Source organism: Tyto alba, unplaced genomic scaffold (assembly GCF_018691265.1).
Source record: "Tyto alba isolate M040663 unplaced genomic scaffold, T.alba_DEE_v4.0 Super-Scaffold_14, whole genome shotgun sequence".
Taxonomy (NCBI): Eukaryota; Metazoa; Chordata; class Aves; order Strigiformes; family Tytonidae; genus Tyto; species Tyto alba.
Genome location: NW_024881276.1, coordinates 4,243,987 through 4,264,054, shown reverse-complemented (window position 1 = coordinate 4,264,054; position 20,068 = coordinate 4,243,987). Strand labels below are relative to the sequence as shown.

The 20,068-nt window shown below is 46.0% G+C and overlaps 2 protein-coding genes and 1 long non-coding RNA gene across 7 annotated transcripts in view; 2 read left to right on the top strand and 1 right to left on the bottom strand.

Moving 5' to 3' along the window:
- The window catches only part of ZBED1 (zinc finger BED-type containing 1), a 60,257-nt gene that overhangs the window by 34,389 nt on the left and 5,800 nt on the right, over positions 1-20,068 (top strand). The window contains exon 1 of one of the 5 annotated variants that reach the window (XM_042788998.1): positions 13,482-13,583. The exons of 2 other annotated variants lie outside the window; for them this stretch is intronic. The gene's annotated coding sequence lies outside the window, so the exon portion shown is untranslated. Of the gene's footprint in view, positions 1-13,481; positions 13,584-14,168; positions 14,255-20,068 lie in introns of those variants that run through there. 2 more of the 5 variants (XM_042789001.1, XM_042788999.1) reach the window with 2 other exon arrangements.
- LOC122152957 lies at positions 11,897-13,476 on the bottom strand. Its single transcript, XR_006164968.1, has 2 exons — positions 13,395-13,476; positions 11,897-12,799 (listed from the first exon to the last, which is right to left on the bottom strand). It is a non-coding gene; the product is annotated as an uncharacterized LOC122152957 (long non-coding RNA).
- DHRSX (dehydrogenase/reductase X-linked) overlaps positions 13,209-20,068 on the top strand; it is a 177,276-nt gene continuing 170,416 nt past the window's right edge. The window contains exon 1 of the mRNA XM_042789004.1: positions 13,209-13,583. Coding sequence (XP_042644938.1) covers positions 13,457-13,583 — 127 coding nt within the window. The 5' untranslated portion in view covers positions 13,209-13,456. The remainder of the gene's footprint in view (positions 13,584-20,068) is intronic.

Sequence of the window (20,068 nt, the reverse complement as noted above, 5' to 3'; positions counted from 1 at the left end):
CAGGTTGCTCAGAGAGACCGCTGGAGAGAAACAAGGCTTGTTCGCTACGATCAACGGAGAGAAACATTTTTTGTGTCGGAAGGTGATTGCATCTACTGTTTTGTTTTCTGTTTGTCATCTGTTGTTACAGACCTGGAAGGCTGCTGGGTATTTCCAGCCAGACTTCCCTCCCCAGCCTCCCTTCTTCAATATTCTCGAATATTCTGCCCAGTTCTGCCCTTTCTTTTCACTTTGCAGTTGGGTGTCCTGTCCAAAGAGAACCAAAGCCTGGAGATGCGTTTTATGGACTTGCCGGGCGTCCTTCCCTTCAGGTGTTACCAGAGAAAATTCTCAGCCTGAGCATTTTATGTACCTTTTTTTAAAAGATACTATCAGCTGCAAATCAGCTTTTAACAGCTTTGCAGCCTGGCCATAGCACCAGGATTTTCATGGAAACAGTTGGCAGTATGGGCCATCAGACCGCGCAGCCCCTCTCTCCTTCCTTGAGCTGGACTGTATCCCCTGCTGGGGTTTTGCCACTCTGTGACACAGAAAATGACGGGTGAAGTTGAAACTTCATTTTAGGTCTTTAACTTCTCCTGTCGCTTGACTAGAACCTCTGATGAAAGTGATTTATGATACTGACTTTGCCCTCCTTGCTCTGCTGAGATGAAGCAATGCCCAACAGGGGGTATCCGTCTTCATTGCTACTATTTTGATTGGAATTGGTGCGTGCTAAAGATGCAGGAGACAGTAACAGTGCCTTTTGGAATATTAGGAGGTGAAGAAATATGCTTGAGGAACTGGCAGGTTATCAGAGGGGGGAAAAAAAAATCAGAAAAAAAAAATCTCTGTTACGAAGCCAATGTTTGTTTGCTGACTCTACTAATTAGCCCACAGGGGTTTTGTCATGGAATTGTCACTGATCCTAATAGATATATGTTTCTTTCTAGATGCATACTAGGACTTATTTCTTCACTTTGAGTATTTCCAATGAGTTTGCTCTATAAGCAAATAAAAAAGGACACTGGCAAATAGGGAAAGCCTAACATTTTGCAAATCCACTAAGTATCACAGAAATACAATGGGAGGATTTCTTCTGCTTTCCAGACTGCCAGTGGTACTGCCAGAGCTGGCTGGCCATCGGGAGCGCTTGGTATTCTGGTGGTGACCCTCCTCCCTCCCCAGCCAGCTCATCAGAAGAGTCCCTGCACGGAGACGTGAGAGCAGGGCTCCGGGTTTCTCTGCAGACACGTCAGAGGCAGCAGCCTTACGCCTGAAGTGCAGGTACAAGGGGAGGAAGAACGATAAACAAAAGCTTTGCAGAGAGTGAAGCAAGGAGACAATATAATAAATAACTGACTAGGTAGACAAAGTGCCACGCTTCTTTCTCATTTCCAAGCTCTGCCTGGGAAGGCTGGTAAATAAAACCAGTCAATCCATGGAGCGATTCCTAGACAAGAAAATGAGCTGATGCGCAGCAGAGATTGGAGCTGGGGGAAGAAGGCTGTGTGCGCCATCACCACCTGCTTGCCCATTTTCCTCTGAAACAAAAATTTTCTGTCATCGTTAATGATAATTTCTGAAGGTGCCGGACAGAGGTGATTAAGTCGCTCCACAATTCAGATGCATGTGGTTTTTAGTCACTAATAACCCAGATTAGTATTTGGTTAGTGGCTGCAAGTTATCAAGAAACGTATCTTCAGGGTAATGAAACCTATTCTTCTCTCTCTTGTATGCATGGAATAAACTTGAAGGCAGTAGCGTGCCGCTGATGCATAGCAAGCTTAATTGAAGGTAAAATGATTTCTATTTGCAGGCACAACGCTAATACTGAAAGAAGAGCAAAGTTCCCCTTTGTGCAGGAGGCCTGAATGCAGCAAAAAGTCACCTCCTGACCACTCAAAATGATGTACTTCTTGGCCCTCTTTAAAGGATTGAATTAATTTCATTCAAAAGACACAAACCATTCACATATAAAAAAACATTCAGTTGGTTGGTTTTTTTCTACTGGAATCATCGTAGTGTGTATAAATGGGAACTGGTTGGTCTGGGAGCAACAGAAAAAAAAAAAAACAAAGCTAAAGTATATACACAAAGTAGGGCCATCATACATTGCAATGATCAGAAAAATGGCTTGAGGTTATCAAGGGAAAATCATTGAAACCATCAGCCTAGTGCATAGCAAAAAAAAAAAAAAAGCAAACAAGATAATAGGTTGCAATAGACTGCTCTATGTAAGCAAGAAAATATTGGAGAGCACATCAGATTCTTGGTATATGCAAAAATGTATTTTTCTGGGAAAAAACCTGAAGCATGTGTACACTCAACAGGTATGTTCATTCTCACATATGATATAGTTTACAGCTTGTGTATCAATGCTTTATCATCAAGTGTTTGCTTTTAGAAAATTACATTGATTGATTTTTTTGATCTTTTTAGAAAAATCATTGCAATACATATTATGAGTATAGAGAATGACACAGCAAAAACAAGAGAGAAGTAATCAGCATGGTTTCCCCCCGCCCCCCAGCAGGAATAAATCATTATAACTATAAATCAAACAAGTTCTTACAGGGCTCAAACAGCTCTGAAAGTTCCAAGTATCAGCAGCAGATAATTAAAAAGTTGAGACCAAGCCTTGTGTTTAAAATGTTTCAAGAACTCATTGTGAATACCTTTATTTTCTTTCTTTTTTTTTTTTTTTTTTTTTTTCCTCTCTCACTCCCTCTCTCAAATGGCAGACCGTAGTAATCAGAAAAAGAAAGCCCAGAAAAAAAATATTACTTACAAATTGTCCTTAGCAGCACGGTGGCCTAATTGGTGAAGGGGTGATGCGGTGCCGGAGTGTGGCTGGAGAATGGCACAGATGGAGAACTGTTGTGTGCTGATGAGAGAGCAGATGCTATCGACGGCATTTTGTGGCATTAGATAAGGTTCTGGCTCACCTCCATCGGCAGTACTGATCTCGTTCCACCCAGCAAGCAAAGAGATTTTGCCTTTAAAGCCAGGACTGGATGGCTGTAATGAGGTGTGCCAGTGCTGGAGGAGACAGCCAAGAGAGCCTGGGAGCAGAATTTTAGGAAAACATCTAGAGCAGTTGTCATCTGTATTTTCAGGCGATCTTGCAGTTAAAAATAGGGAAGAGCGTGGCACAGTATGACTAGCCAATTCTGTGCAGGCCTTAACAAGAACATCTCTTGTCCGTGGTTCACTTAATACTCATACTTTAATCTCTGCCTAGCTTACACTTGCAGCTTCACACAGTAAATATATGAAATCTCTTTATATCGAAATTGCTTTCTGTATATCAGTCTCAGTTACATTAATAGACACTCCATAGTACACTTCGAACAGGAGGTGTCTAAACAAAAGTGAACAGATTGTGTTGTATCATGAAATCCCTCTGAAGAAACATAAAAGATCTTTTACAGTAAACAGGAAGTGAGTAAGACAAAAAGCAATATATAAAATAATAGGTGGCTTAAAGATAGACTGGGAATTTTGTTTTCCTGCCTCATACTACAGAAATAAAGGGCTGTGCAATGAAATTAGAAGGTGGCAAATTATAAAACGTGAAAATATTTTGTGACACTGTGTATAATCGTATACGTGAAACTCAGCACAACCAGAAGAGACAATAAAATTCAAAAACAATTTGGAGAATCATCTGCATATCAAATGTATCTAAAGAGGCAATTAATGGCAACAAGGCAAAAAAATGGATATGAAGTCTTCAGAATTTTAGTCTAACAATCATTACTAAATAACAGTATAATAGTTGGAGATGAAAAGGAAAGTGGAGATTACTGTGTAGAAGGTTGTCTGCTGAGATTTTAAACTTCCTTCTGAGATATGTGGTCCTGGTGGTTTTAACAGATATATACAAATCTTTGCTGATCTTCCATCTCATCCAAGGTGGCTGTTCATCCCTGAACTACAGACCACATGTTCATCCATATGCATTTCTGAAGCTGAGGAAAATTTTCTTTCATACCATCATGATTTATATTAACCTTTTGATTAGAGGAAGAACAGTTAAATAGAGGGAAAAACCAAACCTGCAGGTGAAAAAAAAAAAAAAAAAAAAGAAAGCCATTTCTTTGGGGCTATTTATGGGCAAATTTATGCTCTTTTTTGTAAATAAACCGTATTTTGATTAAGCAGTCAAGTTCTCTTTTGGTTCGTACTCTCCCTATTTAATCAACAACAGCAAGAGAGATAGAATCAGATCCTTGATTGCTATTGATGGCTTATTGTAAACAGCTGGTTGCAAGACAGTGCAAAACAAAGGCATGATTGATATTGTGACAAACAAAAACAAGGAAACAGATGCAAAATGTAGTTTTTACCTTGATTCCTCCTTGAAAAAAAAAAATAAAAAATTAAACACAGTGAATTAGCTGTTAATAATCTCATTATTAGGAAGCAAAACCCCAATAAAAGGCAGGCTGGCCATGAGTGAGATGGGTGCAAGACCCAACATGCAAGTTGCAGGAAACCCCCTTGTTTTGCCGTTAGAAACCCAGCCAGTGAAATCGTGAGCATAAAGCCACTCATCCTGTACGTAATGTATGGTTTTGGTTGCTTGCTTTTCTTTAATCTGCAACAGTAGTAAAGGCCGCTGGGTTTACACTTCTGATAGATAAAAACCTGTTTACTGAGGCTTGCAACTTGAACGTGTGGTTACCAGGAGAATTTGCTCTTCACCTATAATTTCTGTGTAACAAGTGCATGTTACAGCCAATGTAACTCTTTTATTAAAAGTAGTAAAGATGTTGTAACGTGATTTATATAGAAAAAGACTGATACTCCTTTTGAGGAAAGGAGTAACAGCATAAACCAACCCCTTTAAACACTTCCCTATTAAATCCTGGGTGCAGGAAGTGCTATTCCCCTTCCACATGCTTAATGAAATTTCAGAATGCTATTTTATCTGTCTGTACACACAAATGTGCATATATGCTTACAGTGCATACATATATTTGGGGTTTTATTTCTAGAAATTGTCTAAACTCACTTTAGAAATCTAGACCTTAGATAAATCTGTTTTGAAGTCAAGTCAGGGGATGGGAAAACGTCTTCTAGCTGTGATTGTGGAATAAAACGTTCTGCAGTGCTAAAGCAGCTTACCTTAAACTTGTCAATTAACAGTCAGGGTAAACATACAGTATTTCACTGGGTGACAGTCTTGCAAGTTTCCAGACAAAAAACAGCCTAGTTCTAAGAAGGAGCTTTAAAGATTTCAACTCTTCACTTGAATTATTGGTTGGTTTGGATTAGGGCCTCTTACTGGATGAAAAATACTTGTTATAAAACAGTCTTTAAATCTTAGTTTTAAAAGCTTCTTATGCATGTGAACTACCTATGTCATTTTATAATGTCATGCAGGTACTTAAAACCCCACTCTTTCTTACACAAAAAAACCCCAAACAAACAGACCCAGAAACTAAAAATATAAATACAGAAATAACATATATGCAAGCACTGATAGCAGAGTCCTTTATATTAGGCTTATCGTCATTAAATACTGAATGTAAATGGCTGATATTACTGAAACAGCAGCAGCAGATTAGAAAACAATACGAAGCCAAGACTAATCCAGAATCTGAAAAGCACCATTTCTAACCACTGTGCCCTGTGGGAATCTGAACGTTATCTGTGAGGCTTGAACAATCTCAGCTCTCAGGGCAGCCGGAGGACTGAGAAATACCCACTTTGTTACATGTTTGAGAGTCTCTAGCAAAAGATTTTTAAAAATGGCTGATCTTTCATTCTGCACAGTCTCAGCAGACTGGGATGTGATGATGATGTTAAATTAAACTGCTGTCTTAATAGACTTGGAAATTAAACTATCATAAGTAATGGATTATGTATAATCAACATAGTTTATTACCTCTGAAAAATATGAAGGCTAATATCATACGTATAATCGAAATGAGACATCTTTAGATAATTCTGAAAGAGTATTCTTAACAACTGTCAGGATGAGCCCTTGGCTTCTCCAGCCTTTAAAATATTTTAATCAGCAGAATAATTTTACTTTGATACTTTCTAGTGCATACATTCTAGGGGGTCAAACTACAATTCTGGAACATTTTGTGCTTCCTCACAGACCGGTGTTAGAGGAGAAAGCGTAAGGTCTGAGCTCAGCTGAATCTTCTCTGTAGTTGTTCTTAAGGCAATTCATCAGTGATCACACTACGATTTGCTTTTATACTGACAAAAATGAGATGAAGAATGAAAAATAAAGCTCAGTGTTTACAGAGACTTGGATCACCCCAGGGACAATGAAAGAAATGGTTTTTCAGATGTCTCCTCTTACCTCATCTATGTCACATGTGAATTTGTCCTCAAGAATAGTAGGGCCTCTTTATTCTTTTGCTTAACTTTTCTCTTTAAATTTAAAATTTTGAGTCTGTTCATTTCTTGGCCTTGCTAGCTTTTCACACAGTTGCTTTGTGCTTAGTAAATTAATGTGATGCTATAGAATAGCCAAAATCCAAACCATTACTGCACAAGCCAAACATAAACAAGTTATATAATGCTGCAATCATTCATTTATTAAAGTAAGTGGAAAATTCAAGGCGTATGTAATCTTTTTGGACAACTGACAGGCAGGTGTGATCAAGAGAATGGGGAATCCAGTGATTGTAGGCAGATAGAGAGACAGGTTTGTCCGGGTGATTAGAAAGTAAAGTGAGATGGAATTGGGAAAAACGGGAGAGAGTGTTGGCTGTCCCAGGACAAGGAGCAGTAACAGCGCAGAGACTGCTGCGGGGTTTAGAGAAACCAGCTGCAGCAGTAATAAGTGTCTAGGGAGGTTCAGGAGCCTGGACCCGCTGACGAAGAGGAGTGCACAGCAGCCATGCCAGGAAATGGATAAAAAGAAGCGCAGGGCGGGCTTAAAGAACTGCTGGACCCTCTCTGGTTCTCAGAAAGCCCCCAGTGTATTCGATATAGAATATCAAATAGAAGGGAGAAAGGTGAGAAGTGCCGGGCTCGAGGCACTTCCCAGCTCGGGTCACTGTACGCATCCCTCTCATTTGTGGTCCACCCCCCCTGCACACCCCACGAGCACACCTCTGCCTGGGGTCAGGCTGGGGCAGCTGGCCCCAGCCCTGCCGCAAGACGGATGGTTTTACTGCACCGGGCTTATCATCTCCACTTGCTTCCAGACATCCTGACCATACAGACCAGAAAATTGGCCGTCTTCACCTTTCCCGCTGCATGCCGTGATCCGGGTTAGCAGTGAGCTGGACCGTTTTACAGCAAAGCTAAACCGAAGCCAACCCACCGCTAGCCTTTCTCACAACTCCTGCTTTCTGTCATGTGCACGTCTTCCTTTGCTCAGCATTTGCATCGTGTTTTGGCCCGATCTTCTTCCCTCCAGCCTGTTTTATGCATCTCTCTGCCCATCGCCGCGTTTGCTCTCTCTCATATGCCACAGCCTGGAGACAGGCAGTCGGAAACACCCCAGCCAGTCTTTAACAACAACAACAAAAATAAGAGATGCTCATCCCGTGCTGAAGTCGCGGAGTGCTGTGGGCAGGACCTGCCTCCGAGGAGCCCAGGAAATCTGTGCAGTTGAGTACAAAAGCAGTGTGGGTCCTAAAGGCAACACCCATTCGCTCCAACCTGAGAGGTCAGTTGGTGAAGCAGGAATACATGAGGAAAAGTAGCTTCACACCGGTGTGAGACACAGACGGGCAGAGCGGGGCACAAAGCCAGGTCACTTCAAGCTGCATGGAAAGTTCACAACAGGTGAGAACTGCCCTCTTTAGGCAGCAGAAGATGCCTCTTCTGACTGTCTAAAACATCAGCCACAGCCCCGGCCACGCACACATCGCCGCTTTGGCAATTTCTGTATTGCCCTGATGATCCAAGCTCCATCTCCCAGCTTCCTTGCCCTGGCCACCCATCTGTCACCCCGAGGACGCCCCGCTTATGGCACGGAGCCCCCCGGCTTATCTATAAAGGGTGGGACATAAGGCAGCCGGCGCACCCAAAGCCAACGTCTTCACGGGATCCGGTCCCACCGCTTCCCGAGGCCGGCGGGTGAAATCTTCAGGACAGAGCCCGCCAGACAGTGCGGATGAGGCCAGTGAACTCTGCTGCTGAACCCCGAGCACCACCAGCAGCGGTGTTGTCACAGCCTCCCCTTTGGCTAAGGGGCCGGGCAGGGTTCCGTGTGCCTGGACGCTTGCCTGCTCTGTTCTCCCCACAAACCTTGCTTTGCCCAGTGTCGCTGCACATGGTGCTCGAGTATTCTTGCAAGCAGATGCAACAAAAATACAGGTGCAGATCGATTTGTGATATCCAGGTCATGAGAGGTGATTCTGCTTTTTTATTTCCTGCATATTAGAACGGTGCTAACCAAGATGAAAGACATGTTTATCTTACAGTATTGCTAAGGAAGAGATCAAAGACACATGGAGGACCTGGTGTCATGAAAAACTCTTGTTTTGGACCATAATCATCATCTTGGCTGTTTGCTGAACCCTAATAAAATCCTCTTAGCTATGGGTTGGGCAGTGTCATGAAAAACTCTTGTTTTGGACCATAATCATCATCTTGGCTGTTTGCTGAACCTCTTAGCTATGGGTTGGGCAGTGTTGCACGGAGTATGCCACAGTGGTTGCAGACATCATCATACAGACTGAAATAACCACACGGCAATTACTGAGACTAGATATTTTTTATCACAAACGAACTAACTGTCAGCAAATCCAGTCCTATAGTGGCCATAATTATTATTATTTTTTTTTAAAAAAAAAACAGCGTTATTTTATCAGTGTTGGAATATTACCAGTTCACCTCACCTGTTTTAGTCTGTCTGAAATTCCCCTGCTTCTCTCCCACCTTAACTAATAGAAATAACACTGTGCCATTTTGGTGCAACAGCTCTTCCCTTACTCCATTGAAGACATTAAGGAACATATTAGCCAGGGCTGGATGTGGTGTGGAAGCTTGACACCCTGCTCTTATTTTGCTCTGAAATGATGTTTTGTCATTCTTTCAGCCAATTCACCAAGTCAAGTTGCCAAGTACAGTTTGTAGGCTGCTAATACCCCTACTCGATTCTAAATAGATTTACTATTTTTAATTGTTTTATGACAGAAGTTGTTTTTAACAAAAGCTTGTGTATTTTTGTTAGCAGCTTACCTGCTTTATACTTATGTTCCTGCAGAAGTTTTGTATGTAAACACGTGTATTTGGAGATTCTATTTTTCTAATTTTTTTTACTGCTTTTTTTTATGCATGCTGCCTTCTGACTCTTTGGTCTCTGAGTCTTGACTAAACTGCAGAGGGGGATGCTCAGATCTTACCTGACATGGAGTAGGGGTAAACTGGGGATGTGCAAACCTGGCACCATCTACTCATGCTTCAGGCTTTCCAGACCAGATACATCCTGAAAGTGCAACGTACGCTGAATGCTCAGATGTGCAAATACAGTAATTGCTGCAGGGATAGTTGCTTTAAAAAAAAATCAGCGGCAGTAATAAGCACACTGTGCTTCTTACATAATAGCTGAGTGGTTTGAGCATTTGGTTGAAGAGGGGAAGTTGTCCCTATTCCAGGACTCTGTTTGCACTTACTAGCCCATATTTTGTCCTGTTCTTCTCTAGTCTAAAAAGCATAGGTTCTTCAGGGAATACGGGCTGGAACTTTGTCCCCTTGTTCATGTGAACTTAAATACTAGGCTAAAAAACCTCAGATTTCTTTTCTTTACTGTGTTCCTGGGCTTCACATCTTTATGGCCATAGCCATACCAGCAAGGATCAGTTTCTCCCAATGAGACTATTTTCTTGAAAAGTGAAATATCTGAAAAAGACTGAGGGGGATTAAAAGACTTTCTCCTTCATGGGCAAATGCTGTAGCACTGATTCTGTTACAGAGGAGGTCGGTCTCACACTCATCTGTCTCCCCCAGCATTACTAAAGAAAAAAGAAATGTGTCCCATCAGATGATTGCCCACAGCAGAGGAGCCTGCCCTCAGTCCCTGGGACTTCTTACTCCGTAGCCTGCAGTCACCTCTCCCCTTGGCAAAGTTTCTTTCCCCTCCCAGGTAACCGACCCTCCCCAAGCTGCTACGGACGGTGCCTAAGAGCTTACTGCTCCGTACAGTCCTGCTATGCTTAAGTGCCCAGTATTAGGAAAGATGATGCCTAGTTTGGGGGCACCTAAAATGATTTTTTTTTTTTTTTTTTGCATAGAGGGGGGAAAAAAAAAAAGCATACGCAGCCTGTCAAAATTGTCTGCAGGTGCTCAAAGCCCCACATAAATTCCAGATGCAATCCCAAGCGACTGTTTCCCAGCACTGCCTAATCTTGTGAGCACCTCCCTACTGAACCTGAAAGCTCCTCAGGCGTTTAACTTTATTCACCCACACATGTTAAGGAGATCCTGTTTGGGGAAGATAGGCACTTATCTCTTGCCTCAAGTCCCACTGCAAACCAGCTTAGGAAGACAGGCATTTAAATCCCTTTCAGAAGGCTGAAAAATTAACAGCAGTCAGAATTATGACTGGCTTCTGCCGGCATGGGCCATCAGCTTCGACATACGTGCGAAACCCAGAGAGCACGTCTCGAGCTCAGCACGGGAGTGGAAGCGCCGGTTGGACCTTTTGAGAGGGATTGATCGGACGCTGCCGACGTTTCACAAGACGGGCCCGACACTCGCGCCGTGCTTGGGCAACATGCGCCGACCTCTCCCGCTGAGCCTGAGCCACGGCGGGGTGGGCACGGGGGGTTGTGGGCTCCAGTTCTCCTCTCAAGGGGCGCAAACCCGCGTCCCTGGAGAAGGCGTGTGTCATACGGGAGACTGTCACGGAAGGAGAAGGGGAGGGCACAGCCTCACAACCTCCACCGCGGGCCAGAGAGCGTCTGAGCTGCCAGGTCTACCCTTGGGTTCGCTTTTGTCTGCTCTGATGTGGCCCCGTGCCTCGCGCGTTCCTGGCTGCACAGGCTCCCAGCTGCGACACCTAACCATCCACGCTACCCCCGATGGCTGCTGATTATGCCATTCGGCTGGGAAGTTTGAGCTCAGGGCTTAATTAGAGTCTAGAAACATCACCCACTTCCTTTCTTCCAGCTTCATGCATCTTTATGCAAGAGGTGGGTGGAAGCGCTGCGCTCACATACTGCTTCATTAGTGCCAGTCCTGCGGGAGGGACAGATAGGCTGGAGCGTGCGTGGATGGAGCGTTACTAGTGTTTCCGACGACTTCCCGGGAGGATATCTGTGCTGTAACTGCAGGCTGGCTTTGCTCACTGGCGCTGCGAGTTCAGCTGCAGTCGGGTGGGAAGGTGGAAGCGCTGTGGGCACCTCGAAGGAGGCAGTCACCTTCTGCAGGTCTTCAGAAGTGCCTCTCTCCGTCCGCTGCCCGTACAGCAAAGCTGGGGCAATTAGATTGCTCCTTTCATCCCTCCCAGGGCTCAGGCGCCTAAAAATTTCATTGAGGTAATAACGTCTCAGTGAGGTATCTGAAGTAGATGGACAAGATTCCAGCCTGAATGCTCGAGGCTTTGCAGTTAATGATTGCAAGAAAAAAAAAATCATAGTATCAGTAAGAAGTAAAGATGGGGACTATTGAAAACCAAGGAAAAGAAAGTGTCAGTTAAAATTAGGATGTATTCTAAGACACTATTTGAAAAGAATCAAAGACCTACAGCCGTTTGTTAGTATTTTCATTCCTCGTCCATGTTGAAACATGTTGAAACAGTGTTGAAACAGATTTTCCTCGTCCTTTCTGTGAAGCCATACTCATGAGCCACGGAGGGTTGAAAATAATTTTAACACCTTGAGAAAAAGCGGTGGGACCAATAAGACCATAACGTTAACCCATCGATTGATTGTTCCCCACTTGGTCTAATTCATTGGATAGCATTGTCTGAAAAAAGACAGAGGAGTCTTTATTTTCGTAGCTTGAATATGCACCGATTGATTTTATTCTACTAGAAAACCTAAGAAAGCATGGTCTATTTATATATGGATTGTGTAAATACACTCTAGGCAGGTTTCACAGTTTAATGTTGCAAAGGGCTTTCATTAACGCTATAGTTCTGAGGAAAGGATGTAAAGCAACATAAAGGAGATTTGATTTTTACTGAGATAAGTTGAAAGAATAATTCACCTTTGCTAAATGTCAGTGCTTCTTCTTTCATGTCTTTTTATGTGATGCTTTCTACCACTCCACATATGACTGAGAACAATATATGTTAAGAATGAATCCTTCATTGATGTGACTTCATGTTGTTTTATTATTTATGTTTGCATAATTTCATGTGTTAATAATAAAAAAAAATAATTCACCAGAGATACACAGAATTAAGTGATTGATTTTGTCCTGGAGCAACTACACAACATGCTTTTACTTTATGTGTCTTTCTGACAGAAGACAGAAAGTCAGTTCTGCTGAGCAATCTGATCTGACATTGAAAAAGTGTATTGTTAACTATATTTTTTCTAGAAAGTAGGTTTATTTATTTTTTTTTTAAAAAAGGGGAAGGGGAGATTACATTTCAACTGCACTTCCCGAACTTTGTACAGCTCCCCAACATCCTCAAAGAGTACCTAAGGGTTTGAAATTGAATATATAGATCAACATCTCCTCCTGTCAAATGTCTGTTCGTATTTTTTTTTTTTTGTTTTGTATTAATATATGAGGCTCATCTGCATTTATGACACCCCGCCAGTTCTGTGAACGAACACCACGGTGTCGGGGCTAGGCGCTGTGTTTCCCGTAGCCGAAACCAGCCGTCTACCCGGAGAACTGCTAGGCAGGACGTGCTCCTGCTTCTGCCCCGAGTACCCGGCGTCTTAAAAAGAAGGCAGAGGATTAAAAACCGACGGCGCGAAACTTTTGAGCGAAACGAATAAAGGCGTAAGTGACGCGGCTGGTACAAAACTCGGGCGCCTGACGTAGGAAGGGGTTTGTACCTAAAGTTGCGTTTGGAGGCACCGGCACCCGCAAGTGCGAGAGCCGCGACCGCCGCACCGGCAAGCCCCGAGGGCTGCCTGAGGTGACGGGGGGTCGTGCCCGGGGGACGCGGCCGCCCTTCACCTTGCGCCGGCGGAGGAGGGAAATCCCGAGGGAGCTCCCCGGGCGCTTTTCAGCCACCGGTGCCCGCCGCCTCACCCCGACCAGACCCGGCGGCGAGGGCCACCGCCGGCCCCGCTCCCCGGCGGGGGCCGCCCCGCCGGTCCCGGCCGCCCCTTCCCTCCCCGCGCCGGCCGCGCCGCGGCCCTTCCCCCGCCGCACATGCCCAGAAGGGCGGGAGCCGCGGCGCGCCCGGGCGCTGCTGTGACAGCGCCGCCGCCTTCCCCTTCCGCTGGCTGGGGGCCGCGCCGCGCTCCCCCCCCCCCCCCCCCGGCTTCAACCCGGCCCGGCCCGCTCCGGCGGAGAGCTCCCACCGAGCCAGGCCCGGGCCGGCCGCTCGCCTGGCTCCTTCCCCGCCGCGGGGCGGGAGGCGGCCATGTCGCTATTGTCTGCGCTGGTGCCCTTGCTCCGGGTCTACCGCATCGGCCTCCTCGTCATCCTGCACCAGCTGCGCCGCCGCCTCCTCCTCCTCCTCCTCCGCCCGCGCTGCCCGCCGGCCCCAGGTGAGCACCGCAGCCGGCGCCGCGGGGCGGGACGGGGGGCGGCAGCCCCCGCCGCGGGGAAGGGAAGGGAGGGGGTGGGGTGGGGTGGGTAAACTTTGCCGCGCCTCCCCCCCCCCCCCGCCCGGGAGACCGGTGTCCCGGGGGACGGCCCGTGCGCTCAAAAGACAGGGCAGCCGCGACCTTGGCCGCGGCGGCGGGTCCCCCGGGCCGCGCCGCGCCGCTTCCCCCGCGGCCGGGCAGGGGCTGAGGCGCCGCCGCCGCCGCCGGGCTCCTCCTCCGCGGGCCGGGCCGGTCCCGCCGCCCCGCGGCCCCGAGTGAGGAGGGTGGCGGGGGGGGAAGCTGCGGCTGGCGGGGCGCCCTCCCCGCCGCGCCGGGCCCCGCCCTCGCCGCCTCCAGCGGGCGGCCGGGCCCCGGCCCCCGCCGCCCCGTCCGGCCCCCCCCCCCCCCCGGGGCCGCGGCCGCCCCGGACGTGGGGCGGGGCGGAGGGCCGGGCCGGGCCCGGGACGGGCGCCTGGCTGCACGGCGCCCTGACTGCGGCCTCGGGAGGCGGCGTGTTTGGGGGGGGGGGGGGGGGGTTCCGCGGGCCGGGGGTCCCCGCTTCTCCTCTTCCTCTTTTTGTGCTTTCGGACGGTTTCGGCTCAGACCTCGGCTCAGCCCCCCCCTCAGCCCAGGTAGGTGCTTGGAAGGCGGGCAGCCCCCGCCGGCCGCTCCCGGGGAGGGAGGGGGGGGGGGTCGCGCCCGCGTTCCCAAAGTTTAGTCTTTGATACCGGCTGTCACCCGCCGGCAGCCTTTAAGCTGACAAGCGAGTGACACTTGCAGTTTTCTCCATGGGACTTCAGATTAGTCATTTGCGGGAGAAGTTACATTTTTTGCACTTTTCCGATTTGGGTCAACAGCGTGTGTAATACTGACTAGAGCGAAACTTTGTCAGAAAGCAAAGATCTGAATTTCCTCTTTCCTCACGTTGCTCTTAAGGGCTTTAAAATGCTTCTGAGTTTGCAAACTTACAGCAGACTACGAGTCCGGACGGACGCGTAGGGTATCATCAGAGCTAAGCATACAACTGCATGCGAAACAGTGTCTTTTAACTTTTTCTGCTTAGCAGCAAGGGAGCCTTTGTGGCTCTGTCGATGGTTTTAACCAGAGGAACAGTAAAAAAAAAAAAAAAAAAAAAAAACAACAAAAAAAACCCAAGAAAAACAAACCCCATAGTATTGAGAGGTCATAGTGTTTCAGTAAGGAGATGAGGCAGATGAGGCAATTGTTTGAGAGAATATCTAAAGCACTGGGGAGGAGATGGGACAAGTACACCACACAGTAAGAGCGTATTTGTGCATTTCATCACACGTGGCTTCCTTGGGTAGCGTTTTGTCTACTTTTTATTCATTCCCAATGCCTCTGTGATAGGCTGGGATTCTCCTTTCTTCTTCTCAAAGGGCAGAGATAAAACCCCCAAACAAACAAAGAACCCTGGTGACAGAAAGGGCAGATGCTTGTACAGTTTGAAGTCATCTGAGCATTTTTCTAGCGTTAGTTTTTCTTGGCAGAGCAAAGCTGGGTATTGTGCCTAGGGTGTGTAATGCTTTCCAAATCTTTTTTTGAACCAAAGAGAAACAGCATGATGAAAATGTGACCAGAGCGTTTTGTTGCAGTCAGTTCCTAGCTGCTACTTAAAAAAAAAAAAAAAAACAAACCAACAACCCTAAAAAAAGTGTTGAATTTGGAAATGCTTAAGGAAAGCAGTGGAAATCCAACCTGGGAAATGTCAGTTGCCTGAGCAGGACCAGGGCAGATCTGACAGACGTGGAAAGTTTTCTTTCAGTCCCAATTTGGGGTGGTTTCTTCCAAAGACGAGTCGTTTCTTCCTCAGATAGTTGTTTGCACACAGTTGCCTCTTGGCAGTTACCTCCTGCCTTGCTTCGACTCGCTGTGTCCAGCCGTTGCTTAAAAAAGTGAATCAGCTTGTCAACAGGAACTTTTTTACCCCGATTAACCTTGTTTCCATAATAACTTCAAAATAGAAAATGCAGCGCAACAACAGGAGAAAGTGTTGATTAGAACATGCTTAATTAAAGTTTGAATCGTAAACTACACTCGCTGTAGGAAAATGCCAAATAACTTTTCCAGACAGCCATCTAGAAAGGTGCGTCTGTTTGAATTTTTCTGTATTTTTTTTTTTTTTTTTTTTGAGGGGTGTCTGTAACTCTCACAAATACAGGCATTTCATTGTCAGGGTGCCTTTCCCAGGAGAGGCTGGAGGGGACAAGCGGGGCTGGGAAAGGCAGGGCAGGGCGGCAGAGTCAGCCATGCCTCCGATCCCGTCTCCTTGGCCCCAGTTCCCCCGTCAGCATTCCCACTCCTCACGCGGTGGTGGTGCGGTTCTCCCGGGGAAGGTTTAAAACCGAGGGGATGCCCAGTGGCTCATCCTTGAGCTCTGTGGGTGAGCGAAGGGGTCTGGTGTCAGTGCAGCCCTTCTGCCTCCAGATTTTCCAAGAAAAGCTTGCTTTCTTGTACTCGCTGGGAAGATGTGTTCAGGATTTCAATCCAAGTAAACCAAATTAGTTTCATTTTTCTTTTCTTTTTCTTTGCCCTAACATAGTCAGAGTTGCATGCTCTTGGCACGTGTACTTTCGCCTGGCTTTTAAAAACGACCATCTGTTCTGTCACGTCCTACTGGGGCACATCGAATTTTTTTTATGTGGGATTCAAGACAGTTTTGGGGGAAAGAGGGCAGTTTGAGCTCTGTAATTTAGATTCAGTGCAAAAACTTGGTAATTGTTTTGATGCACAGACCGAAAAGATAGTAATACTCGCTACTGAAGTGAGCGTCTCCCCCAGTACAGGGTAGGGAGTTAGTCTGAAATTCTGATCTTGAAGCTCAGGGAAGGGAAATAGAGAGCTGGGAGGATAAACGGTGTACAGCCAGTGATTGCTTCGCTAACTGAAATCAGTGTGCAGAAGTAAAGGGGAACTTATATTTAACTTACTTTAAAATGCTTTTCCAAGTACTAATTGCATAAACGGTATAACTGCCGATATGTAGTGTAAACTGTGTTAGTGTTCAGTGATCTAAATAATTACTGCTTGAATGTTTTTGTTTTTCAGTGCTTAATCTTAATTAGTTGGAGAAAAAAAAATCAGCAACCCTGCATGACTAAAAATCTTGATATAAACAGCTTTTTAAAAACAAAAATTCTAATCAATGGATTGATAAAATCAAACTAATATTAATTGTGACACCCAGATATTAACACTGGAAATGCGGTCACTGAAAGTCATCCTACTGATAACAAAAATGGTTATAATAGTAATAGTCATCATCATCTCTTTAGGATATTTTACAAGCTCCTCGGGGAATTTGTTTGGCATCATCTTTCTGCATTTTCTCTTCTACTATATGTGTTTCATTGAAATTTGGTAGGGGAAGATAAATGCTGAACATTCTGTAGTTTTGAAGTCTTTGTAGTTAAATTTGGTACCTGTGATGTGTAGAAAACTGTCTCTGAAGAAGGTGGTAGTGTGACTGAAGTTCTTAAGACCTTAAAGATGACTCCTGTTCTTACAAGTGCTTGAAATTTCATACATATTTTTACTTTGCCCCAATTTCTAGTTATTCAGTATCATCAGTTGTACCCAGCTTCTTTACAGTTAATCGTGAAATTTGGGAACACGCATCTCTTAATTTTGATTCATGTATTGAGGGCTTTTAATTTATAGGAGTAAAGCATAATGGTAGAGCAAGCACCTCCGGCTCAAAGGTGTGCGAGCTCTAGGTTGTAAAATATCCAGAGGTGGGTAGAGAAGCGACCGGGTAGGAAGGATTGTCAGCAGGCAAAAATAAAGTCGCATCTAACAATTAATCCCTCCCTCCCACACGTGCACCTGAGAGAGTTATTTAGGTAGTTTCAGCAGTGGGGAAACGCTCGGTTTGTGGTTGCCCCTGCGCTGCAAGAGGCAGGGGTTGCGCGATGGCCATACCCGGCGTGGAGCTGGGGAGGCTGCCGTCGCCGTGTGCGCACAAGGGGGCAGAGCTAAGGTTGCAGGGGTGGCTGCACTCCCCACGTTTCCTCACATCCCCGTGCCTGGTTTCACAATCCCAGTGACTCTCATGCAGGGTTTTGAACCGATTTCCTTCAGCGCTGGGGCACCCCAGCCCTGCCCGGTTCCGGGGTAGCACCGCCGCCCTCCTCAGCGCCTGGCATTGCGGTATTTTGGCCCAAGCCCTGCCCTGGAGAGGCGGGGGGGGGGGGGAGTCGTGGGTTTGCGTTAGGAGGGTTTGCCCAAAGAAACCCGGGGCCTTCCCCTTCCTTCTCCTCCCGTGGCAGCTGAGTCCGCTGCCAGGCCAGCAGAGGATCCTGTCTGCAGGCTCGTAAAAGCCTCGGCCCCGGTGGCGTGGGCCAGCTGCGTGGAGGAGGCGAGGGAAACGGCAGCTTCTCCGAAGGTGCGCCCTGTTTCAGTGTGGGTGGGAATCCAAGGGAGAAAGGAAGAGAGGCAACGTTTGTAGCCTGAAGGCTTCTGCGTGCGGAAGGGTTTTCAGCAAACCGAAGTGGCACTAGCTGTTTTTATCCTGAAAAGTTCGGCAAGCTAAAAGGGAGCGTTTCCATCGGCTGCCCTTGGTAACAAGCTCAGGCGCTTCCCAAAGGCAATGAAGTGCTTCGCTCCCAATGGATTTAATTTTGCAAGGTGCTGGTGTCTTCAGTTTGGCTCAGAGTTGAAGCTGCTCTAGTTTTTGCTAGCTTACGAGCACTGTTTCACTGAGAGAGGAAAAAAAATTACCTCTTCTTAGAGAAAAATGAGAGGTATGGCATTATTTTTTGTTTTGGGTTTTGTTTTTTCTTTTTTCATTTTGCCACTTACACAGTATAACACTTGAGGAGAGGCAGGGATGATTAGCAGTTTATATTTGAGCTATTATGACAGCTGGAGTGTGGTTTACAGCATTCTAATAAAGGCTGTGTTATGCTGGCGTATCCTTAACTGTGGCAATGCTACTCTGTGCCACCATCGCCAAGTGCCAGATCCATCTCAAAATGATGGCAAAACTGTAACATACACAAGAATGAAGGGTGGGGTGAGTCTGTAACACTCCCTTGCTCTAAAATAACTTGTATTTTATCAGTCTGCGATGAACTTTTTATGATCCAAGGTGTGTCATACTAATTTTAAATATTAAAGACGCATCAACTCTTTTATTACAGTGCCTTCCTCCTTGCTTTCAGGAACTGCCACATAACTGCAAAGGAAACTGTAAGATTTAATGAAATACTGGGAGCCTCTATACTTCCTTGAGACACCACGTCATGGATTGAAATGGAGGGATCTAAAAGCTATAAGAATACATACTGATGCGATGTATCTTGTCAGTGCATAGCCTGATGCTATGGCAGGGTTACATCATTATACATTACACCACTTTGTCTTTCAAAATCATCAGTTTTTGTGATGTTGATATTGGTGCTGTTGATATGCACATCTTTGGAATTAGGCATCATTGTTAAATCAGTAGTTCATCCTGACAACTTAAAAGGCACTGAATGAATCACAGTAGAGGGCATTGACCCGCTCAGAAAAAAAAAAAAAAGAAAAAAAAAAAGAGGTCTACACACACAAGTAAATCTTCAGAACAAATGCAGTAAAATGCTTGCCCTGTATCTCTCATTCTGCTTCTAAACCAGCAGCTGTGTTTAAGTATGTTTAGTCTTGGTAAACCTGTCTTTGGTTTTTCATTCAAGACATTCAGAAAGTGCTGCAAAGTGCCAGTTATAGTTCAGAGAGAAAACATCTTTTCTTGGGAATGTTCATCAACAGCAGAAAGCACACCAGAGAAGCTTGCACGTATATATATTTTTTTTCTTTTTTGGGGGGTGGGGTTATCCCTTTGCAGCAGTATGAAAATGTCAGATTGTTTCTTCTTGTCCCAACCAGCCAGTCTTACCACCTGGGGATTTCTGGGCTTGGGTGCAGGTGTAGCTCCTGACGAGCAGAGAAGGAGCAATGCCATTGCTTTCAGGCTTGCTGCAGGGATGCTCCTGATGTTTCTCTCCTGCTCTGTTCCCCTGGATTTTTGTGGGGGAGTTTGCATCTGTGTTTAACTGATGGCTTCCTTCTCCTTCCCAATCCTGGCCGGGCCCCCGGTGAAGGGCTTCTTGCCGTCACGGTGGCTCGGCTGGAGATGTGGGAGAAGTGGGAGAGGCGTCAGCATGCAGTTGTGCTGTGCTGTGGCTTGGCTTTTTGGTGTAGTGAAATCAGCTCCGGCGGGTGCCGGCTGCTGGCACGGTGCACAGAGACTTGCATGTGACTGTTTGCACAAGAAGCGTTTTCCTGTGCAGATATTGAGGTACAGATTGCCAAGTCTTGCCTTATCGCCACGCTCATCTCTGAAGTGTCAACCCCTCCTGACTTCTGTACCCTTTTGAAGAAAATACAGCGAAGTTATTTTCCAGCTGATGTGGATAATAACATTTATTAGTGCTTCCCTGTCTGCT